The following is a 19,229-nucleotide window of genomic DNA, read 5'->3' on the forward strand; positions in this document are numbered from 1 at the left end:
CTCCACCCCTAATCCTACCCATCTCCGCCCCTGATCCCTAACCCCACCCCTAATCCTACCCATCTCTGCCCCCTGATCCCTAACCCCACCCCAAATCCTAGCCATCTCTGTCCCTGATCCCTAACCCCACCCCAATTCTACCCATCTCCGCCCCTGAACCCTAACCCAACCCCTAATCCTACCCATCTCCACCCCCTGAACCGTAACCCCACCCCAATCCTAACCAACTCCGCCCCCTGATCCCTAACCCCACCCCTAATCCTACCCATCTCTGTCCCTAACCCCACACCAATCCTACCCATCTCCGCCCCCTGAACCCTATCCCAACCCCTAATCTTACCCATCTCCGCCCCCTGAACCCTAACCCTACCCCAATCCTACCCAACTCCGCCCCCTGATTCCTAACCCCACCCCTAATCCTACCTGGCTGAGACTACCCTGGAAAGAGACTCTGGGTCAATACACATGCAAAAAAGGTGAAACAAGCGATCAAAATAACGCGATCATCAACATTAAACTGCCTAAATTTACTGAATGAAATGTCGACCCAAGACGAGCTATAGGACTGAGTGATCTGAAGCTTTGGGGGTGTTGATGGACTTGATCTACTCCATCTATGTTTTGATCATCATTCTGAGTCCCATCTGGGTATAGTCTTTGATAAAAACGTGATTTTCCTCTGCTTTTTGCTCAAAATGTAGCTTTTTTTATGAAACTTGCCCATATTTAAGTCTTGATATAAAAAACATGCATGAAGCTAGAATAAAACAGGCTTTCTTTTGATAAATTGGATGTTCAGATATTCATACACGTATCGTTTATTGTATGAATAAGGCAGCTGCTGGGTTTATGACTGATAGAGGGCATCCTCTAAACACACACACATCTCACTACAAGCTCTAAGGATATCTCAAGCATGAAGAACATTATTGAAAATGTTTATTTTCAGGCAGAGAATTATTGAATATGCTTAATGCAAGTACAGTACAGGGTGAAGTGGCCTGACTCTGTAAACAAAAGCCATAACAGGTAAATGTGATAGTGATGTTTAAAGGCACTGCTCTATCTTTGGTAGAAACTCAGTCAAAGAAACTGGTCAATTCAATACCTCATAAAATTACATCAATCTTTTTGTTTGGGATTTTTAAGTCCCAAGGTATAACCATCTCTTTCCAACTTTTTTTTTTTTACAGATTTTTTTTTTTACAGATTCAGACATTTAAACAGGAATAAAAATGACTAACCAAATTAACCTGGTCATTTGACCCCATCATACAGTACATTAACTGGATTCCCATTTTCACCTCTTTCATTATGTCAATAACCGTTTAATAGACTAAGAGAAATCATAAAACAATGCATGCAACTGCAATGCCTGGAAAATATAATACAATTTTCAACAAGCCATTTTGTGGATAATATGGCAAGGAGTGCATATTTAAATTCAGTGAAACATATAATACTAGATAGTTTACAGCTTGTGTACACCTTGAGTTCTTTCGTTGGGTTGTTGTCACTTGTCACTTATTCCACGTATTTCCGGTCTCCGCAACTTCCAGTATTTTCTGAAAAGACAAAAAAAAAAAAATAATAATAATAATGGTGGAACTTATTTAGAATCCAGACTTATGAAGTTTAAAGAGTTTACACCATCTGATCTCAGATTAATATTAAAAACAAAGATTCCCTATTGGCATCAAGAGTTCAATGAAGAACATTAATGCATCCTTTCCATTCCACAAATGAAAGAAAATTATATATATATATATATATATATAAAATGTTATTTTAAGAACTGTTCTTTGAGGTACCAAAAATGCTTGTATGTCAATGTTGTGAAAGAGTGCAGGGGGTGAAAAGAAAATCTCGGATGTTTGTGCACAAAAAGTCTCAGAATATGATGTACAAATCAGGGGTATGTTCCCCATTAGCCATTTAATCTCCTCTGAGAGATTTCACACAAATAACCAAGGCTTATACTCGTAATCTTTCTAATGTGAGAGATCTGATTTAGGCTGATTTAGCATCAGTTCTCCCTGGTCTAAACAAGTCTTGCATGTTGGGATATAAAAGGCAAAAGCTGATCTTAGTTCAGCATACATACTGCCTCAGGCAGGACTGCGCTTCAAGTGAGTCACGCTGGGTTTCAGCAATGGAGGGAAGCTGTAGGATTATGTTGAAAGCTTTTTTACAATAAAAGAACATTACAGAAAGCTACTGAATCTTCTTAAAAAGATTATCAAAATGAACCTATCTGCCCATTTTTTTTCTCTCTCTCTCTCTCTCTCTCTGCAGTATACACACCTCCCAGACTATGGCATATACAGATTTTCATTTAATCAATTCATTTCACTGCCTCCAGCAAACCAGAGCAAATTACATTCTCAGTGAAAAAGCGTTAGGTGCAATTAACTTTTCAATCCAAAAGAGAGATCGATAGGGCCGGGGCTGCTGACACTGAGATTCTGTGCGTGTAGGTTCAGTGAGTCCACGCTCTGGACTCCTCTGAGGAAACTGCTCAACGGCTAGGCATCAGATGTAAAGTCTGAATGTGGTGAAAGTAAAACTTCTTTCAATAATAAAAGAGGTCTACTAAAACAGTTTTCATACTGTGGCCTCCACTGGAATCTTCATATTATTATATTCCATATTACATATGTAATCAAGTCATATTTCACCAGGAAAAACAACATTAAATGTCAATTAAATATATCAATTAAAGAATAAAAAAAAAATAATGCCATACAATCTCCCATTCCTTTCCAGTAATGTAAAAAATAATAATAGATGGATGGATGGACAGACAAGTGGTTAAACAAACAAATGGACTGATGGATGGATGGACAAGTGGCTAAACAAACGGATGGATGGAATTTGACCCTCACATGTTCTTGACATTATTCATGAGATTCACCTAAAAGTACAGGTACAAGTACAAATTTATGTACTATGTTTTAAAGGTACAACATGCAGGAATTTTCGCCACCAGGGGTCGCTAACCTCTTACAATACCAAAGGCGTATAATGACGACGTATTTTCCGTATTAAGCGGAATTATGAATCTTGACGTCAGGCTGATTGATCTTTAATGGATGCGTGAATACATTGACGTTTTTGACATGACTGTGGTATGAAGCAGGGGGCGATTGCTAGACGTATACCAGTGCCACACGCAACGCGAGTCCCGCGGATATAAAAGAATAAAGACATTTCATTCTACCGAACTACACGCAAATGCTGAATTAATACTTTCACAAGTCAGTTTATTAGAGACTGATTAAACTTGAGGTAACGCAGCACTGTTTCACTTGCTCTAACAGTTACACGATCACACTAAAGTGTGTTGAATGTTATTAGTTAGGTTGTTTGTTGGCCTTATGAGACTAGCAGTGAGCTAGATCGACATTAGAATAACATACAGATCATTTTCTAACTTTTCATCATGTTGAACTAAATAACATTGATTAGTTTTATGTATATTCCAGTCCCTCCAGAAAAACGCGATTATGCGATCGCTGAATTCAATGCAAAATCAGCCAAAGTCCGCATATTTATGCGGGGGCCGCATTTTTTCAAATACGCCTCACTTTCGCCACATAAATTGCCGATTTCCGTGCAAAATATGCGGGGTTTGCAAAATTTCATAATCCTCGCATTTTCGTTGCAAAAAAAAGTCACATGTATCTTAGCAGAAAGTTGAAAAATGTTGCGTTTGCTTCACATAAGAGCAGCCATTTCCCCCTGTTTCCATGGGAACGTTATGAAGTGACGCAATTACGCGACGCCAGACAGACTCACGGAGGCGATTGACATCTCACAAATCGAACTCGTATCTGTCTGTCGAACGTTCTACTGTCACATTGTTACTTAATAAACAACATAAGATAAAAGTAGTAGCATCAAACAGAAATTACCCGCACACATGGGGTGTTCGACAGTTCAACAGGCAGCGCGCAGCTCTTAAAGGGGCCACACCTTATTTACACTCTTACAGTCTGAAATAAAACAAGATGAGAAATTAAATATTCCCAGCACTTTCTATGATGTATGCTTGCTTATCAAAGGAAGTAATAAGAAATGACTCTTATATTAACAGGATGTTGGGGGAATCACTTTTTTTCTCTTTTTCATCAAACCGCAATTTTTGCAAGTTCCCTCAATTTTTGTAAATTCCAGCAATTTCATCGCATAAAATTGCATAAATATCCCACATATTCCATCGCATTTTTAAAGAAAACTGGCCGCATAATCAATCAATTTTTGCCCGCAACAATCACAAAAAAAACTTTGTTTTTCTGGAAGGACTGAATACTATTATGGTAAATGTTAAAGGAACACTCCGACTTTTTGGGACTTTAGCCTATTCACCTTACCCCCCAGAGTTAGATAAGTCCATACATACCTTTTTCATCTCCGTGCGTGCTATAAGTCTGTTTGACGCACCCACCGCTAGCCTAGCTTAGCACAAAGACTGGATGTGAATGGTTGCAGCTTTCATACTAATCCAAATGAGTGACAAAATAACGCAAACGTTTTCCTATTTACATGTTGTGGTTTGTATAGTCACAGAGTGTGCAAATATCAAGGCCATATGAGACACAGACATCTTTTAACCGTATAAATACTATATTTTCTGAAGGGAAGCACTGCTACTTGGGCAGAGTGATAACCATCACCTGAGACGCACCGTGACGAGGAGCAGAGAGTTCGCTTCGCTCAGCGTTGGAATAAAGAGTCAGCAATTACTAACGTTAGATAGAAAAGCATAGTTTATCATGGGTGTTTGCTTTATTGTATGAGCTGTGACAATAAACAGGGGAGACCAGGTAATACAGTACCATGTTTCATTGATTTCCAACCAAAAACGCACCCAGATTTATAAATATCATGAATAAATAATTATTATTACAGGAATCAATATATTTTAAATGCAATTTATTAGCTGAACCAAATGTATTCAACAGTATATAATATACAGTATTGCATTACTATAGGATAGAATAAGGGGAAAGTAATAGCACAAATTGTTTTTGCACAATGAACTCACAGCCTATCGTACCCTTTTGCACGCTCAAGTTCGTTATTTCCATGGTTATTTCAAATTTAGGCTACTAGGCGCGCCGCGCGCAGGGTGCAAGTTCAACGCGCTCGTTTTTTTTCCCCAAGCGCGTCCGCACCGCATCAAGATAAAAACATATTCATACCCTAATCATATAATAGTGTCACTAACGTTACATTAGATCTGGCTAAAGGCACTGTTACAGTAGGTCATCTAAAAACATAACGGAACACTTACAGCCGCAGGTGATCCACTTGTCCTGTCTGTGCTATCGATGGGATGGCCGTATCCTTCAGCACATTATGGTCCGTGTGGCAAATTCCATTTTTTCAAAATAGTCGTCCTCATTGAAAATAGTCGTCCCCATACCGAGCAAACATAATGTCCCTTGATAATCTTAGGTGTGTTTGGATAAATATCCAGAGTAAGTTAGCCATTTCTTCATCCAGTCAGCATTTTTAGTTGGAATTCTGTGAAACATGTATTACCTCCCCTGTTTACAGTCGCAGCTATTTACAATAGAGCGAAAACCCATGACTCTAAACTACGCTTTTACTATTTATAAATTGCTGACTCTAATACCTATATTAATATCTAATATATTTTTGGAAATTATCACCACAAAATCAGTCATTTTGATCGCAAAAATCACAAAAAAAATCGTGAAATCCTGGAGGGACTGATATTCGCTCACTTGTTTTTAATAAAGTACATGCAACACTCGCATCTCTGTAAAGTTGAAGTTAGTCGCAGACGTGGAGCTCTCGGCATCTGGAAAGATGTTGATCTTCGTTTTAGTCCACTTTTTATCTCAAAGTCCGCTTGCCATGGTCCATAATGTTAGAACAAAACAACAACAGCATGAGCGTCTTGGTAGGCATAACGGCAATAACCCAGTTGTCCACGTCTGTCGCCATGGTTACTATCGCAGTGCGAGCGCAAACCTGCCGTAAACCGTGGGGACTCACTGCTGAATATTTTTGGGATATTGCAAGTAATCAACAAAACAAAATATAAAACATTGGCCTAGTGGTTTTTGGATATTTTACTGCGAAAATCCTGCATACTGTACCTTTAAAGCTACATTGTGTAACTCTTTTAGTTTATTCTTAGCTAAAAACACTTAGTTCTTTCAAAAATATACATGCTCATTAATGTATATTTACTTCGTTCAAGTAATAAAGTATTCTCGTGAGTGTATAATATGCCATTGGAAATACATACGGGTAAGGGGTTCTAATGCCGGTTGCCATGTTGCCCCTACATCTTGAAAGTACATTGCCCAAAGAGGGACATACCCGTTAATTCAAGCTTCGCCTTTCGCGTTTACGTTTGAGTTAACACTCATGGACGAGGTTCGAACTGGAAGCCATGTTAATCTTGGACTACATTGGCCACCGTAGGAGTTAAAACGAAATCGGAATTGAGAGGAACAGAAACTAATATTCACTGGATGGTCATATACCTTTTCACTGCTAGATGGGGGTAAAAATCACACAGTGTAGCTTTAAGGCCCGGGTATACTTCATTTTTCGTGTTCCGCTCCATCTCCTGCACAACCCTTTCAAAGTATAATCCTTTGGCCGCGAGCGTGGAAAGACATGTTCAGCGCAGTACACAAGTCACTCACACATCCGTACGAGCAGACTCAAAGTTGCGCTCCACACGGACCATCGCGGAGCATGGACACTGAAGTATACTTGGGGCTTTAGTAATGGTTTGTTATTAAAGCTGCAATACCTAAGATTTAGATGCCGCTAGAGGGCGCTACATTCAAAACAACAACAACGGCTTTGCTTGATGACGACGTGGAGGAACGCGGAATGATGGGAACTGTTGTTTTCAACTCCACCGTGGATAAATCAGTCAGACGGGAATCGAAAATTAGTTGTCATGGATGAGGTAAAGTTTGATTTCTATAAACGTTGCGTTTAATGACATGCTTGTTTTTCATTGAACTGAAATAACCGCGCAAGAAAAGTCAGGTTTAAAAGTAAATTAGTTACTGTACGAGTCACTGGACGAAGCTATGGTGGAGAGGGTTTGAAGGGGCAGGTCTCTTGCAAGGAGTTGACGTGGCTGGTCCTCCTTGGTAACTTTATAAAAATAAAAAATCAATTTAATGTACATTTGACACATCTTTTCATGTTGTGTAAGTATTCAACCAAAGCTACAGTTTCACAAAATTAACGTTAAGGGCACACCGGACGAGAAGCTCAGCGCCGCGTCGCGCCACATCTTTAAAATTCGAAAACATTATTATCTATAAGTGTAACGTTACACGTACCGGCAGCGCTATTCGGCGTCTGTCCGCGGCACCCAGCAACGCCTCAGGACCGTGTTCAAAATCCTGCTGCGCCACAGAGCGCCATTTACATAGTTTTATATAAAATTTTTATTATTTTTGTCTCAAATCGTTGCTAAAGGATCCTGACTTCGCCCTATGCTGCAATATGCATTTAGTTTTGCAGTCATTTACAGAAATCAGCTGCTTGAATGACAATTGCTGATGTTATTATTAGATTTTTCAGGTGAGATTCTCAATTCATTCAGTGAACGGATTATCTGAGGTAAAGTTTTCAGAATGCAGACTCAGCAACTATTGTATTTAATTGTACAGTACAATCATAACATAGAACAGACTTTATCTTCATTTCATGTCATTAAACATAACAATATTGCTGGCCATACACTGATGAGAAAGTGCGCGTCCGGTGTTCGATAACGTTACTGTGGAGTTGTCCTAAACGTGGCGTGGCGCTTCTCGTCCGGTGTGCGACCCCCTTTACAGCCAACAGTTCACATTCCGAGAATAAATGAAAAGAATAATTGTGCTCCATTCCATAACAAATGCGCGAAACAAGCTGACGTTTGTTGCTTGATAGACGCTAACGCACAACTACAACTACCGCATTTGTCCAGGACTACACGTAGTACGAGCGGAAACCGAGGTAAGCGGATATGATGCGATTGACTGGCGACTCCCAGCTCACCCCTGCTCACACGCCCCGTTTCCTTGGTTAAAATCTCAATTTTCTCGCGATTTAAACATTGTTTGAAACATTTGGAATATTGTGAGTTATCATCATAACTAAATCTATAACACTAGCCTTGTGATTTTGGGATATTTGAATGCAAAAATCTTAGGTATTCCACCTTTAAGTTAAAAGCATGCAAATTCCTTAAATCTGATTAACTCATGTTATTCACGATTAATTATGAGTGCATTTTCTTTCCTAAAACAATCTACTACTCAAAATGAGAATTGCCTCTTTAAACTTTCCTCTTTCTCTCAGACACTGTACATGTATGTGTTCACACACAGTCAATCTTTCTCAGATGCTCACGGAAGCCGAATTTTCAGGAGCTCATCTCAGGAGACACTTTTCTCCCTTTCCTTCCTGCAAGCTGGATTAGCATTAACAACAGTGAGAACTGAAGTTCAAAAACAGGAGGCTGACATTTGCCTAACTGAAGCAAATGTTCTGGATTTCAAGGGAGGTCTTGATGTGCAAACTGGGATAATTGACGGGACCGTGTCAGTATTGATTATGTTAGAAGGAGGCAGGGTGGGTTAAAAGCTTTAAAGCTTCTACAAAACCAACATACAATCACTCATGTTAACAACTCTCCTCAAATACAAGTGCAAACTCAGGGTCAATGAATCGTTGTGAAGAATCCCATCACAGTGATAAGATATTGTCTCCAATCATTTATGAAAAACCGTCAAGGTGCTTTCAGTTTCATGTCTGTGAATTCCGTCAGTTCCAACACTGGCAATATTGAAAGTGTTATATTGACTCAATTTTCCCCAACACCATTAAAGGTTAACGCAGAACATGTCACATTCTCATGGACTTCAGCAAGTTGACAGATTCCCTCGGATGACTGGCTTGTTCCACTCCCTGAGACGGTGGTCAGGCAATGATGTGAAAACAGACTGAATCTGACGAGATCCATCACACAACTAACATTCTTTGACACCAGGGCAGGTTTATGAACTGGGCTAAAGGGACCTCAAAAGAATCTCAGACATTAGTGCACAAAGTGCGTGCAGACGACTCTAGCCTCATGGCCCCTTAAATATACAAAGGGTTCCCGGGCCCTAACACACACTGCAAGTTAGGGCCCTGAAACATATTTTTACTTTCGATTAATTAGAAGAAAGGGCTCTGTCACTAAAGTATGCAGGGGTTGGGCGTTTGTTTAGGAACCTAGATTTACAATGATTAGGCCCTTTTTGGCACCATTTTCCTACTTAAAACTTAGCTCTTTGGGTTTTTTTTCTAAAAAGTTGAAATGATCTTCCAGAAAATCCAGAAACAGAATCTGATCAATGATAATGAATCACCTTTTGCACAGGTGTTCAATCCTGCTCCAGTAGTCCTGCAGAGTTTAGCTCCAACCCCAATAACCAACAAGGTCTTCGGGATTACTAAAATCTTCCAGACTGATATGTTGGGAAAAGTTGGAGGTAAACTCCGCAGGATGTGTGGTACAGTATGCTTTGACGTGTTTCATGTAATAGCAGCTGGAGAGCACTGAATACGGATTGATAAAAAGTAGTCACTGCAGCTTGAATTGGCTTGATTTGCCATTGATGTTTAGTAAGAAAAGCAGACATCCCCCTGTTTCACTTAACTTATCAACTGTGACTTAACAATTATCACAGGGGTGTCCAATCCTGCTCCTGGAGGGCCACTGTCTCCATCTTTGTTTTCTATTCCTATCAGCCACTCATATACGTAGTTGTTATGGGTTGAACAGATTCAACAGAGCAGGAAGGCCAAAATCCCCAGTTGTCCTTAATAGTTCCATGCTAGTGTTGGCAGCTTGGCCTTTTCCTGCAGTTCACCCCGGATCCTTTCCAAAGACTGGCCACTAAGAGGGGGTTTCCATTGCTGCCGCAAGTGCTGGCTATTTTCAGAGTCCCTTTGCCCTAGAGCAGTGGGAACTTTTCTCCTGACAGCTGTCTTCACCCTCTCAAGCTGCTGAACACATGGAAATACAGCTAAATGGCTTCATGTGTTGCTTGCTCAACTCTAGCGCCCCTCAAACCACTGGACCAAGTACCTCCCTGAAGTCCTGTAGTCGAATATTACCAAACAATCACACCGTTTAACTGCAGTCGGCACTTTGAACTCTAACAGATCAGGACGAGGCCGCTGAAACGATTAGCCACCGTCTATCATCCTGATGGAGAGACTCTGGTGAAGACGCAGTGCCAGCACTGGCAGAGAGATGAGCCGGTGTCAGGTAAAGTTTGTGAGAGAGAATCGGAGGGGCAGAAGCCCAAAAACATCACGTCTTCAGTCATCCTGAAACATAATCAATATGTGTTTTACGACCTGCGTCTCTCTGCTAAATTAAAAGAAATGTTAGACTGATGAAACTTCGATGGAGTCCCGCCTTCATCGCAGCTCGTCAGCCAAGTGCTCCATCATATCATTAAATGTGCTGTCTTGATTTCGCTGTGAGAATGGGCTTCCCTTTTCAGTACCTACATTCCCACAGATCTTTGACCACAGTCTTAATAAATCTGAAGCCATCAAGATGCTTTCATTACTTCCTCCTTGAATAAATATCTAGGTATATTAATGAACAAACAATCATTCCAATCAGGATGTTGCCTTGCAAAGCAAATATCAGTCATATCAGTTAAAAACTGAATCTATACATCCTTTCCCCAAACCGCTCATCTTATGGTGGGTCAAGGGTTGAACACAAATGGCACTTTTCCACCACACAGTACCAGCTCGACTCGACCCGACTCGCCCCTTTTTTTGGTTTTCCACTGTGTAAAAGTTGTACCTGTACCTGCTTGTTCCCGCAAGCCGCATGTCAAATGTTTGTCAACTTTTCTTCTAACCCTAATTGATGGAGCGTGTAGCTTTTCATTTCTTAAAGCTACACTGTGTAACTCTTTTAGTTTATTCTTAGCTAATATACATGCTCATTAATGTATATTTACTTCGTTCAAGTAATAAAGTATTCTCGTGAGTGTATAATATGCCATTGAAAATACATACGGGTAAGGGGTTCTAATGTCGGTCGCCATGTTGCCCCGCTATCTTGAAAGTACATTACCCAAAGAGGGACATACCCGTTAATTAGCCTTTCGCCGAGCCCCGCCCCCCTTAGTTACTGCTGCTACCTCCGTCAAACAAATGGTCAAACACGGGCAGCGCGACAGATTGCCATGACGGCAAAGGGTATTCCCGTGCGTGTCAGTGACCTTTTTTGGAGCAATACCTCCGCGATATCAAGCAAGATCGAAGCAAAAGGGGTTACGGTATGCGGTGGAGGGATTTATTCCAAATATAAAATTAAGAAATGAATGAGACACGACTATTGATGCTAATGCTTACCAGTCTCAAGAAAAATCAGAAAAACCCCATGACCATGCTAAGTTACCTCAAATGCAACCAGCACAGCCTTGAAGATTTTATAAACTGGTTCAGTGGCTAATTGTTTGGAGTTCGAAATATATAATTTGCGCTGCATATTTATTCATTTTGCCTCCGATACAGGAGTACACGTTCGCTTTAACAAGCAGGTTGTTCATTACCACAGCAACCGACGATTGCGTGTCATGCTGAATGCGATTTTCGTGTTTAAAAAGTAACTAACGTTATGCATAAGAGACGGAAAGAGGCAGAGAACCATACGTTATTTAAGGTTATTTATATTCGTTACGATATTGATATAGCCTATGAACTGATGTCATGTAAGCTCCATGCTTTCCCCGTTGCGAACGTCCTCTAAACTGTAGTCTAACGTTACGGTGCTGCACTGCTAACTTAGCTGTCTGCTGCTCATTTTCCCAGAGAATATCATGGTATGTTAACAACAACCCTTTAGAAAATGTACAGTAAGTCCTTTGTGGATCCTCTTGATCTGCTTTCTCCGTGCTTCTTTGACTAATCTCAGTCGCACGCACGCTGCACGCGAGACGAGTTAACCATGTTCGACACATTTAACTGAAATTGGGGCGTCCACACTGTTTAATACATCTTAGGCACCGCTCGCGTTGTGTTTTGGGCTTTGGAAAGGGAAAAAACAACTTCTCCAGACAATCTCTCTGGGTATCATGTGTCCGATTTACAAACGCTGTGGGCGCACCGCTTACTGTTTGACGGAACAGCTCACACAGTAACGGTTGCTATGATGTGTGATTGGACAATGGCCATTTTGTGGGAGGGGCCGGCGAAAGGTCAATTCAAGCTTCGCCTTTCGCGTTTACGTTTGAGTTAACACTCATGGACGAGGTTCGAACTGGAAGCCATGTTAATCTTGGACTACATTGGCCACCGTAGGAGTTAAAACGAAATCGGAATTGAGAGGAACAGAAACTAATATTCCCTGGATGGTCATATACCTTTTCACTGCTAGATGGGGGTAAAAATCACACAGTGTAGCTTTAAAGGGATTGTTCACCCAAAAATTAAAATTCTGTTATCATTTAAGTTTATTTCTTCTGATAAACACAAAATAAGCTATTTGGAAGATTATGGAAATACTAGGGGTGTAACGGTACACGTATTCATATTGAACCGTTCGGAACGAGGCTTTCGGTTCGGTTTTTGGTAGGCATTTTTGAACCGAACGGTTCGTTGGACCATTTTTCCTGCCGACCAAAATTTCGTTATTTCAAACTTAAGCGCGTTGCGTGTGGCAAGCGCGCTCATAATGTAAGAGACACTGGCGTGAACACAACATTGCCCAACATCAAATGGCAAATGTAATGTAAGCGGAACGAATCTGAGCTACTCGTTATTGTGTGGTTGACGGACCGTTTATCAGTTTGGACCAATGCAGCGCGAGCCGATCTTAATCAAGCAGCATTGTTAGGACACAGCCAAATCCAGTAAAGAAAACATTTGAATTCGCCACTGAAGGAATAACATCGCTGCGAGATCTAGTGAGAAACATTCACATATCTCCATTATTAACGGATCAAACCGCACTGACGTGGAAACCAGGAAGAAACATTGTGCCATGAATGAACTATCCAGTGTCCACAGATCAGCAACATTTCACCATGGATTTACTGTAGTAACACTACTAACTGTTACCATGGAAGTTTGGCAGGTAGGCTATAATGCTTACAAGTAACATCACGTCGGTTTTATTTTGACGTTATGAATACAATTGCTGCCCTCAAATGTTAATCTGACCTAAAATAAACCTTTGTTTATAACTACCACACTATTACATTTCATTTTGTCCAAGGAGATGTTTTGTTTATGCTCCTAGGAAAAGTCAAGTATAGCTCCATCATTGCTCAAAGTTAAAAAATATCATGCTTTATGATGTTAGTTTTAATGAAAGTATAATTAAAAAAAATTTATCAAGGAAATTTCTCTGCCATTTCTTTCTTTAAGCTGTATTGGAAATGTACCGAACCGTATCGAACCGAACCGAACCGTGAATTTTGTGAACCATTACACCCCTAGGAAATACATATCCTACAATATTTATATTATTAAATAAAGGACATTTGATTGGCCAAAAATCTGTATCGTACAGGCGGAGTCATCCACTGACTCCATGAACTAAACAAGTTATTTTTTAGTTCCTGGTGTAATTAAATATGTGCAAACATATTTAAAAGTGTACAGTAAAACTGTCTTCCATTGCTATCATTCACTTCACAGTATGCTATTATAGCTATTGAAGTGCTTGGGGGTTTTCACCTTCAGCCTGACATCAGGATGTCCCTTTTCATCGGCTAAAGATTAACTAGTCACATGGCATTTACAGCTTAGTCGATTGCCTTAAAAAAAAAAAAACCTATCTGGAACTGAGTGCATATGAGCGAAATGGCATGATCCAATTCACATTCTTCCGAGGGGTCCTGCACCAACCGAGCAACTGCCATTGAGATAAATGAGACTGCTAACAAATAGCACTCTCCAGGTATTATGAACCTGCTTGGCTTGCACATATTTATCAATGTCTGCTTTTCAGCAAATAAAGCAGAACCGATTGATATTCGTAAACTAGCTGATTTTGTAATCTGCCCCCCACTGTTTTCATCCCTACGCCTGTGCACGCCAGTGTTGCGATTAGAGAAAACCAACACATAAAAATGCAAAACTATTAGAGTAGTGCTCATAATGTACCTAAATTAATTGGAAACATTATAATCCACAGCATTAGGAGGCGAAGGGGGCCGTATCGCACACATCTTATCTGCTGTTAGTGAATGGAGGAAACACAAGGCCACATTAAGGATAACGCTGGATGCCAACAGCACACGCCAGCTCATTGTCATTCACAATCCAACTGTGCCATATCACTAGAGCCATAGCAACAGACTTACCGACCGAGGGCTCGTCTCTGCAGAAATAAAGCCAATGAATCCTGTTAAAGTGTGTCGATGCTGTTGCTTTCACAGACATTGTATGGAATCATTATTAATACTTTAGACAATATACCATGGCTTTTCCTATTTTAGAAGAGGGACAGTGATCTGAATACATTACCACAAATATTGCAATTGTGAATCTAATTGAAACTGGCTGCGGTTCATATCCATAAACAAATTACTGGCACCACCTACCTTGATCTTTAAATAACAGTAAAAATCAACGCACAGACATCTTCCAGGGATAGTTAACCCAAAAATGAAAATGATTTACTTTCACCATCGCATGTCATTCCAAACCTCTATGATTTTCTTTCTTGTGTGAAGCATTAAATTGGATATTTTGAAAAACATTCAAGCTGTTTGGATCCACTGAGACAATTTTTTGTAATTATCTTACAGAAATACATGAAGGTTTGAACAATCATTTTAAGGCTTTGTTCAGAATTGCATACTTCCATGCTAGTACATCAGTAGTACAGTGATTGAAAAATCCTTATCTGGGATTTCTTTTAATCCAATGGACAGTAAATCCATATATGTACACTACTGTTCAAAAGATTAGGACCAGTATGTTTTTTTTTTTTTTTAAGACATGTATACTTTTATTTAACAAGGATATTTAAGCTGTATATCAAACATTATTCAACTGTCTCGTGACTAAAATAAGAAAAATAAGAGCTGATAAGTCCCTTTCAAAACTACTTCACTCACAGATTTCCAGTTTCATCAGACAAACTGGAAATCTGTGAGTGAGGTGGTTTTTACATTACTGAAAATAAACATTTTAACAGCAGAATATTTAATTATTGACTTATTTCATCTAAATGGAAAAATTAAGACTTTTCTGATAAATGGTAAATAAACATATTTATTTCTGAGACTCACTGCAACATAGTGTGGTCGCATACAGTACTGCTGTTTAAAACAGCAAAAACATCCACTCAAATGCTGAAGGAATTTAGACAAACAAATTACTTTGGTGCGCAAGTTACTTAAAGGTACAATATGCAGGATTTTTGAAGTAAAAAAATCCAAAAACCACTAGGCCAATGTTATATATTTTGTTTTGTTAATTACTTACAATATCCCAAATGTTTACAACTACTTGTAAATCGAGAGAAAATTGCGATTTTTAACCAAGGAAACGGGGCGTGTGAGCAGGGGTGAGGAGTCGCCAGTCAATAACGTCATATCCGCGTTACCCCCGGTTTCCACCAGGTTTGACCTCGTACTGCAATAGTAACCATGGCGCGACAGACGTGGACAACTGGGTCGGTTATGGCCGTTATGCGAGCTCAACAGCGCGAGCGTCCCTATTATGGTTTTGTTCAAACATTATGGACCATGGCAAGCAGGACTAAAACGAAGATCCAACATCATTCCAGATGCCGAGAGCTCCACTTCCGCGACTAACTTGACAATGTTATGTAATCAATAAAATATTCAATTGAAATAAAGTCGTTATTTATGTTTGTTTTTGCGCACAAAAAGTGTTCTCGTCCCTTGTTAAAGTTACGACTGATCCACTGTAGTCACTTGCACTATTTTAACGATGTCTTTAATAACTTTTCGAGGCTGGCAAGTTTCAATCCCTTAAGAAGCCTATGGACTAGTATGGAGGAGTGATCCAGCTCTCAGATTTCATCAAAAATATCTTAATTCGTGTCCCGAAGATGAACGAAGGTCTTCCGTGGTTGGAACAACATGAGGGTGAGGAGTTACTGACAGAATTTTCATTTTTGGGTGAACTATCCCTTTAAGGATGTGTTGCACTACTTATACACCTTCCATATTATTATTACAATGGCACATGAAAACATAAACACAACTTGTCAGCCAAAAAAAAAGTACTGCATGAAAGAATTCACTAACCACACTCAAAAACAGCTTTCCGGCTCTAACTTTAAATCGGCATGACGTAAAGAAGAAATGTTTTCGCGGCTCTGATAGGCATTACGTGCTGTGCGTGCTGACGAAATTTGACGTAAATGACGCAAATTGTTTTCAAGGAAATCTTTCTGTTTCATCCGTCCTGTTTCGATCGCCCCGGCTCTCCCCTATAGGTAATCTTTACTTAATGCAATTACTTTTTACATTTTGAATGGCAATTTTTTCTGCAGCAGTTTATTTCTGCTACAAAAGAAGTGATATCGCCATCTACAGGGCATTAAATGTATTATATCTAGTGTGTTTTGCCCAAACTTGTCAACAAGGCTACTTTACATAAATATGAGTGCATTAGAAAGAAGTTGTTTCATATGAGATGAAACCAGCATGTCCAGTAAACATAGGCTTTGACTATTTCATTTGACTAGACACTATTTGATTTATCTGTTATATTGAAGAGACCTTATTGAAGGATTTTGGTTTACTTATGCCATTTCTGAGAACTTGAGCTTAACTGACACTTGATTGTAGACATTTAAGAGGCTGTGTCGACCTTGATTTATTGCCATTTTGAGGTGTTCAGCTTTATTTCGAATTAGAAAATAAACATGATTGCTCTCCTCACAAATCAACTGTTCCTTGTTTTTCACTGGCATGTCTCTTGGTTGTTGATGGCTAGTGTATCTTTGAGGCTACATTCAGTGTGAGTAAAATACTTCAGTACTGGTAAAATCCGATAATGTAAGACTTTTATTTTAGCCATATTGGAATTGAAGACTGTCAGGTATCTGTGCTTATGGTTAAAAAAAAAAGTATGGTTTTCAGGTACTCTTTGCACCCATTTTTTTTTTTTCTTTGTACACGAATATTTCTACAATTATGTATGTGAGCTCCCCTCCTTGTTGCATTCTACAGTTTGAATTATTTATCACTGCATAATACACTCTCTCTCACTGTTATTTTTAAAAATAGAAGGTAGTTTGCAGTAAGCAGTGTGTTAGTATTTCAATCCAAACATAGCCTTTGTCTTTTAAAGAAAAAAATATGTTTTTTCCTCATTATTAATTCTGCTTGACTGCTAAGGGCAGACTGCAGTGTGTGTTTCTTTGTTAGTGACCTACTTCTTATGCAGCATGTGAGGTGATAAACATCTGCCCAAATAGCTAAACCTCATTAGCAAACACTACCTGAACGCACTCTGTATGTCAGTAGAGCTTCTCAGCATGTACAAAGGTCTCTCTGGATCATTTAATGATCAGGAAGGATGTTAATGCAGCTCTCTGAGCAGAGGAATAATGGTTGGTGCATAACCGCTTCTGTTGATGCAGACATGTGTTGTTGACTCTGTAAAGTCCACAGAGGCACGTGCGCAACTCACTATTTGCACTGAACGGACCCATTTCCTGTTTGCGTGCTACAGATAATGTGCACATGTACAAACGTACTCACCCTTTTCTTAAGAGCTTCTAGGGAGTCAAACTCCAGCTTGTCTAGTTTGACTTGGATGTGTTTAGGAACATCTGGAATGACGAATGCCAGGATGAACTTGAAGGCCAGGAGAACATGCTGCAATAAACCGAAAAAGACAAGTTTAAAGCACAGCTTTCGTTTCATATCTACGTTATTATAAGCAAGTGCTAAATGCACCTCGAATATTCTTTTATGATTCGTTCACACTTTCAAGACAGATCAATGGCATTTAATGGAAAGGCTTTTTTTTTAAATAGTGAGAACCTCTCTTGACAAGGAGAGACACGTGAAATCAAAAGGGAACATATTTCAGTCATACTGAATGGCTGGGTGAACTTTATGGCTCTCGATGTCTTTAAAGGCCACATTAGTGAGATGAATACTGTTGGCAGAGTGTCAACTGTCATTTCAGCTCCAGTGTATTAAAATGAATCACCACATGCCCACTGCCTCTGAAACGGGCCCACGGTTCAACTTTGTGTGATTTAAAGAGGCCTGAAGAACTATTTTTATACAGTTTAAATAAATGTATAAGTAAGAACACTTTACTTTTGCACACTTTAACCCCTTAAGTGTCACCGCCATATAGCCCATAGCTATTACATATTTAAAACAGTAATCTCCTATACTAAACCTAAACCGATATTGACAAACTATATATCATTTGAAAGCTTACAATCTGCAGTTTTCATATTTGGTGATTGATTTTCAACATAAAATTACAGAAGAGCCGTAATCTATCAATTTGCAACAAGAATATGTTCCTACTCCTAAGGTGTGTTAAGACCTTTATTTTGAAATAGTGATGAACATGAAAATCATGAAAGAATGGTAGAAACCTCAGTTTGTTTTCATGCCAATAGTGAACATGTCATGAACATGTTTAGAATATAAAGAAAAAAGATTGTACATTCACCATTTGTGAACGCACATGTGTGTTCTGTGTATGTGCTTCTTAGAGGTTGAATTCATATCAAAATATGCCAAACTTCTCTTACTACTTCTGAATAAGATGCCTACTTCATAAATTGTATGAAAATTGTGGAAATAATGGTTCAGATCACTCAAAACACATATGGAAATGGAGGCGCCCTTATATGGGCAGTAATGGAGTCTGGTTGTGACTTAGTGAAAAAGTTTGGTATCTTACTGAAATCTTACTGAATGGAAAGCTCATTTTTTGAGATATCAACCTAAAATTTTAAACACAACTTGTTCAGAGTTGTGGCTTTTATTTTATTGCAGTTTTTGAGTCCACCAGGTATATTTGACATTTTTACATTTTCATAAACTCATATAAACTTATATAACTTTTTTTTCTTAATTTATTTAACTTCTACAAAAATCTGCCAAATGTCTTCTTTAAAACAAAACCAATCTTACATCTATATTCCAAAGTATTCTTGAATTACAACCATTTAAGTTCGGATTGTGCATTTT

The 19,229-nt window shown here is 39.2% G+C and overlaps 1 protein-coding gene across 1 annotated transcript in view; it reads right to left on the minus strand.

The window, feature by feature from the left end:
• Positions 1-922: 922 nt before the first annotated feature.
• Positions 923-19,229, minus strand: part of ano10a (anoctamin 10a) — a 59,338-nt gene continuing 41,031 nt past the window's right edge. The window contains exons 13-14 of the mRNA XM_039694492.2: positions 17,769-17,885; positions 923-1,565 (exon numbers count right to left, since the gene is read on the minus strand). Of these exons, the coding sequence (XP_039550426.1) occupies positions 1,521-1,565; positions 17,769-17,885 (162 nt within the window). The 3' untranslated portion in view covers positions 923-1,520. The remainder of the gene's footprint in view (positions 1,566-17,768; positions 17,886-19,229) is intronic.

This window comes from Pimephales promelas, chromosome 12, assembly GCF_988280905.1.
Source record: "Pimephales promelas chromosome 12, fPimPro1.hap1.1, whole genome shotgun sequence".
Taxonomy (NCBI): Eukaryota; Metazoa; Chordata; class Actinopteri; order Cypriniformes; family Leuciscidae; genus Pimephales; species Pimephales promelas.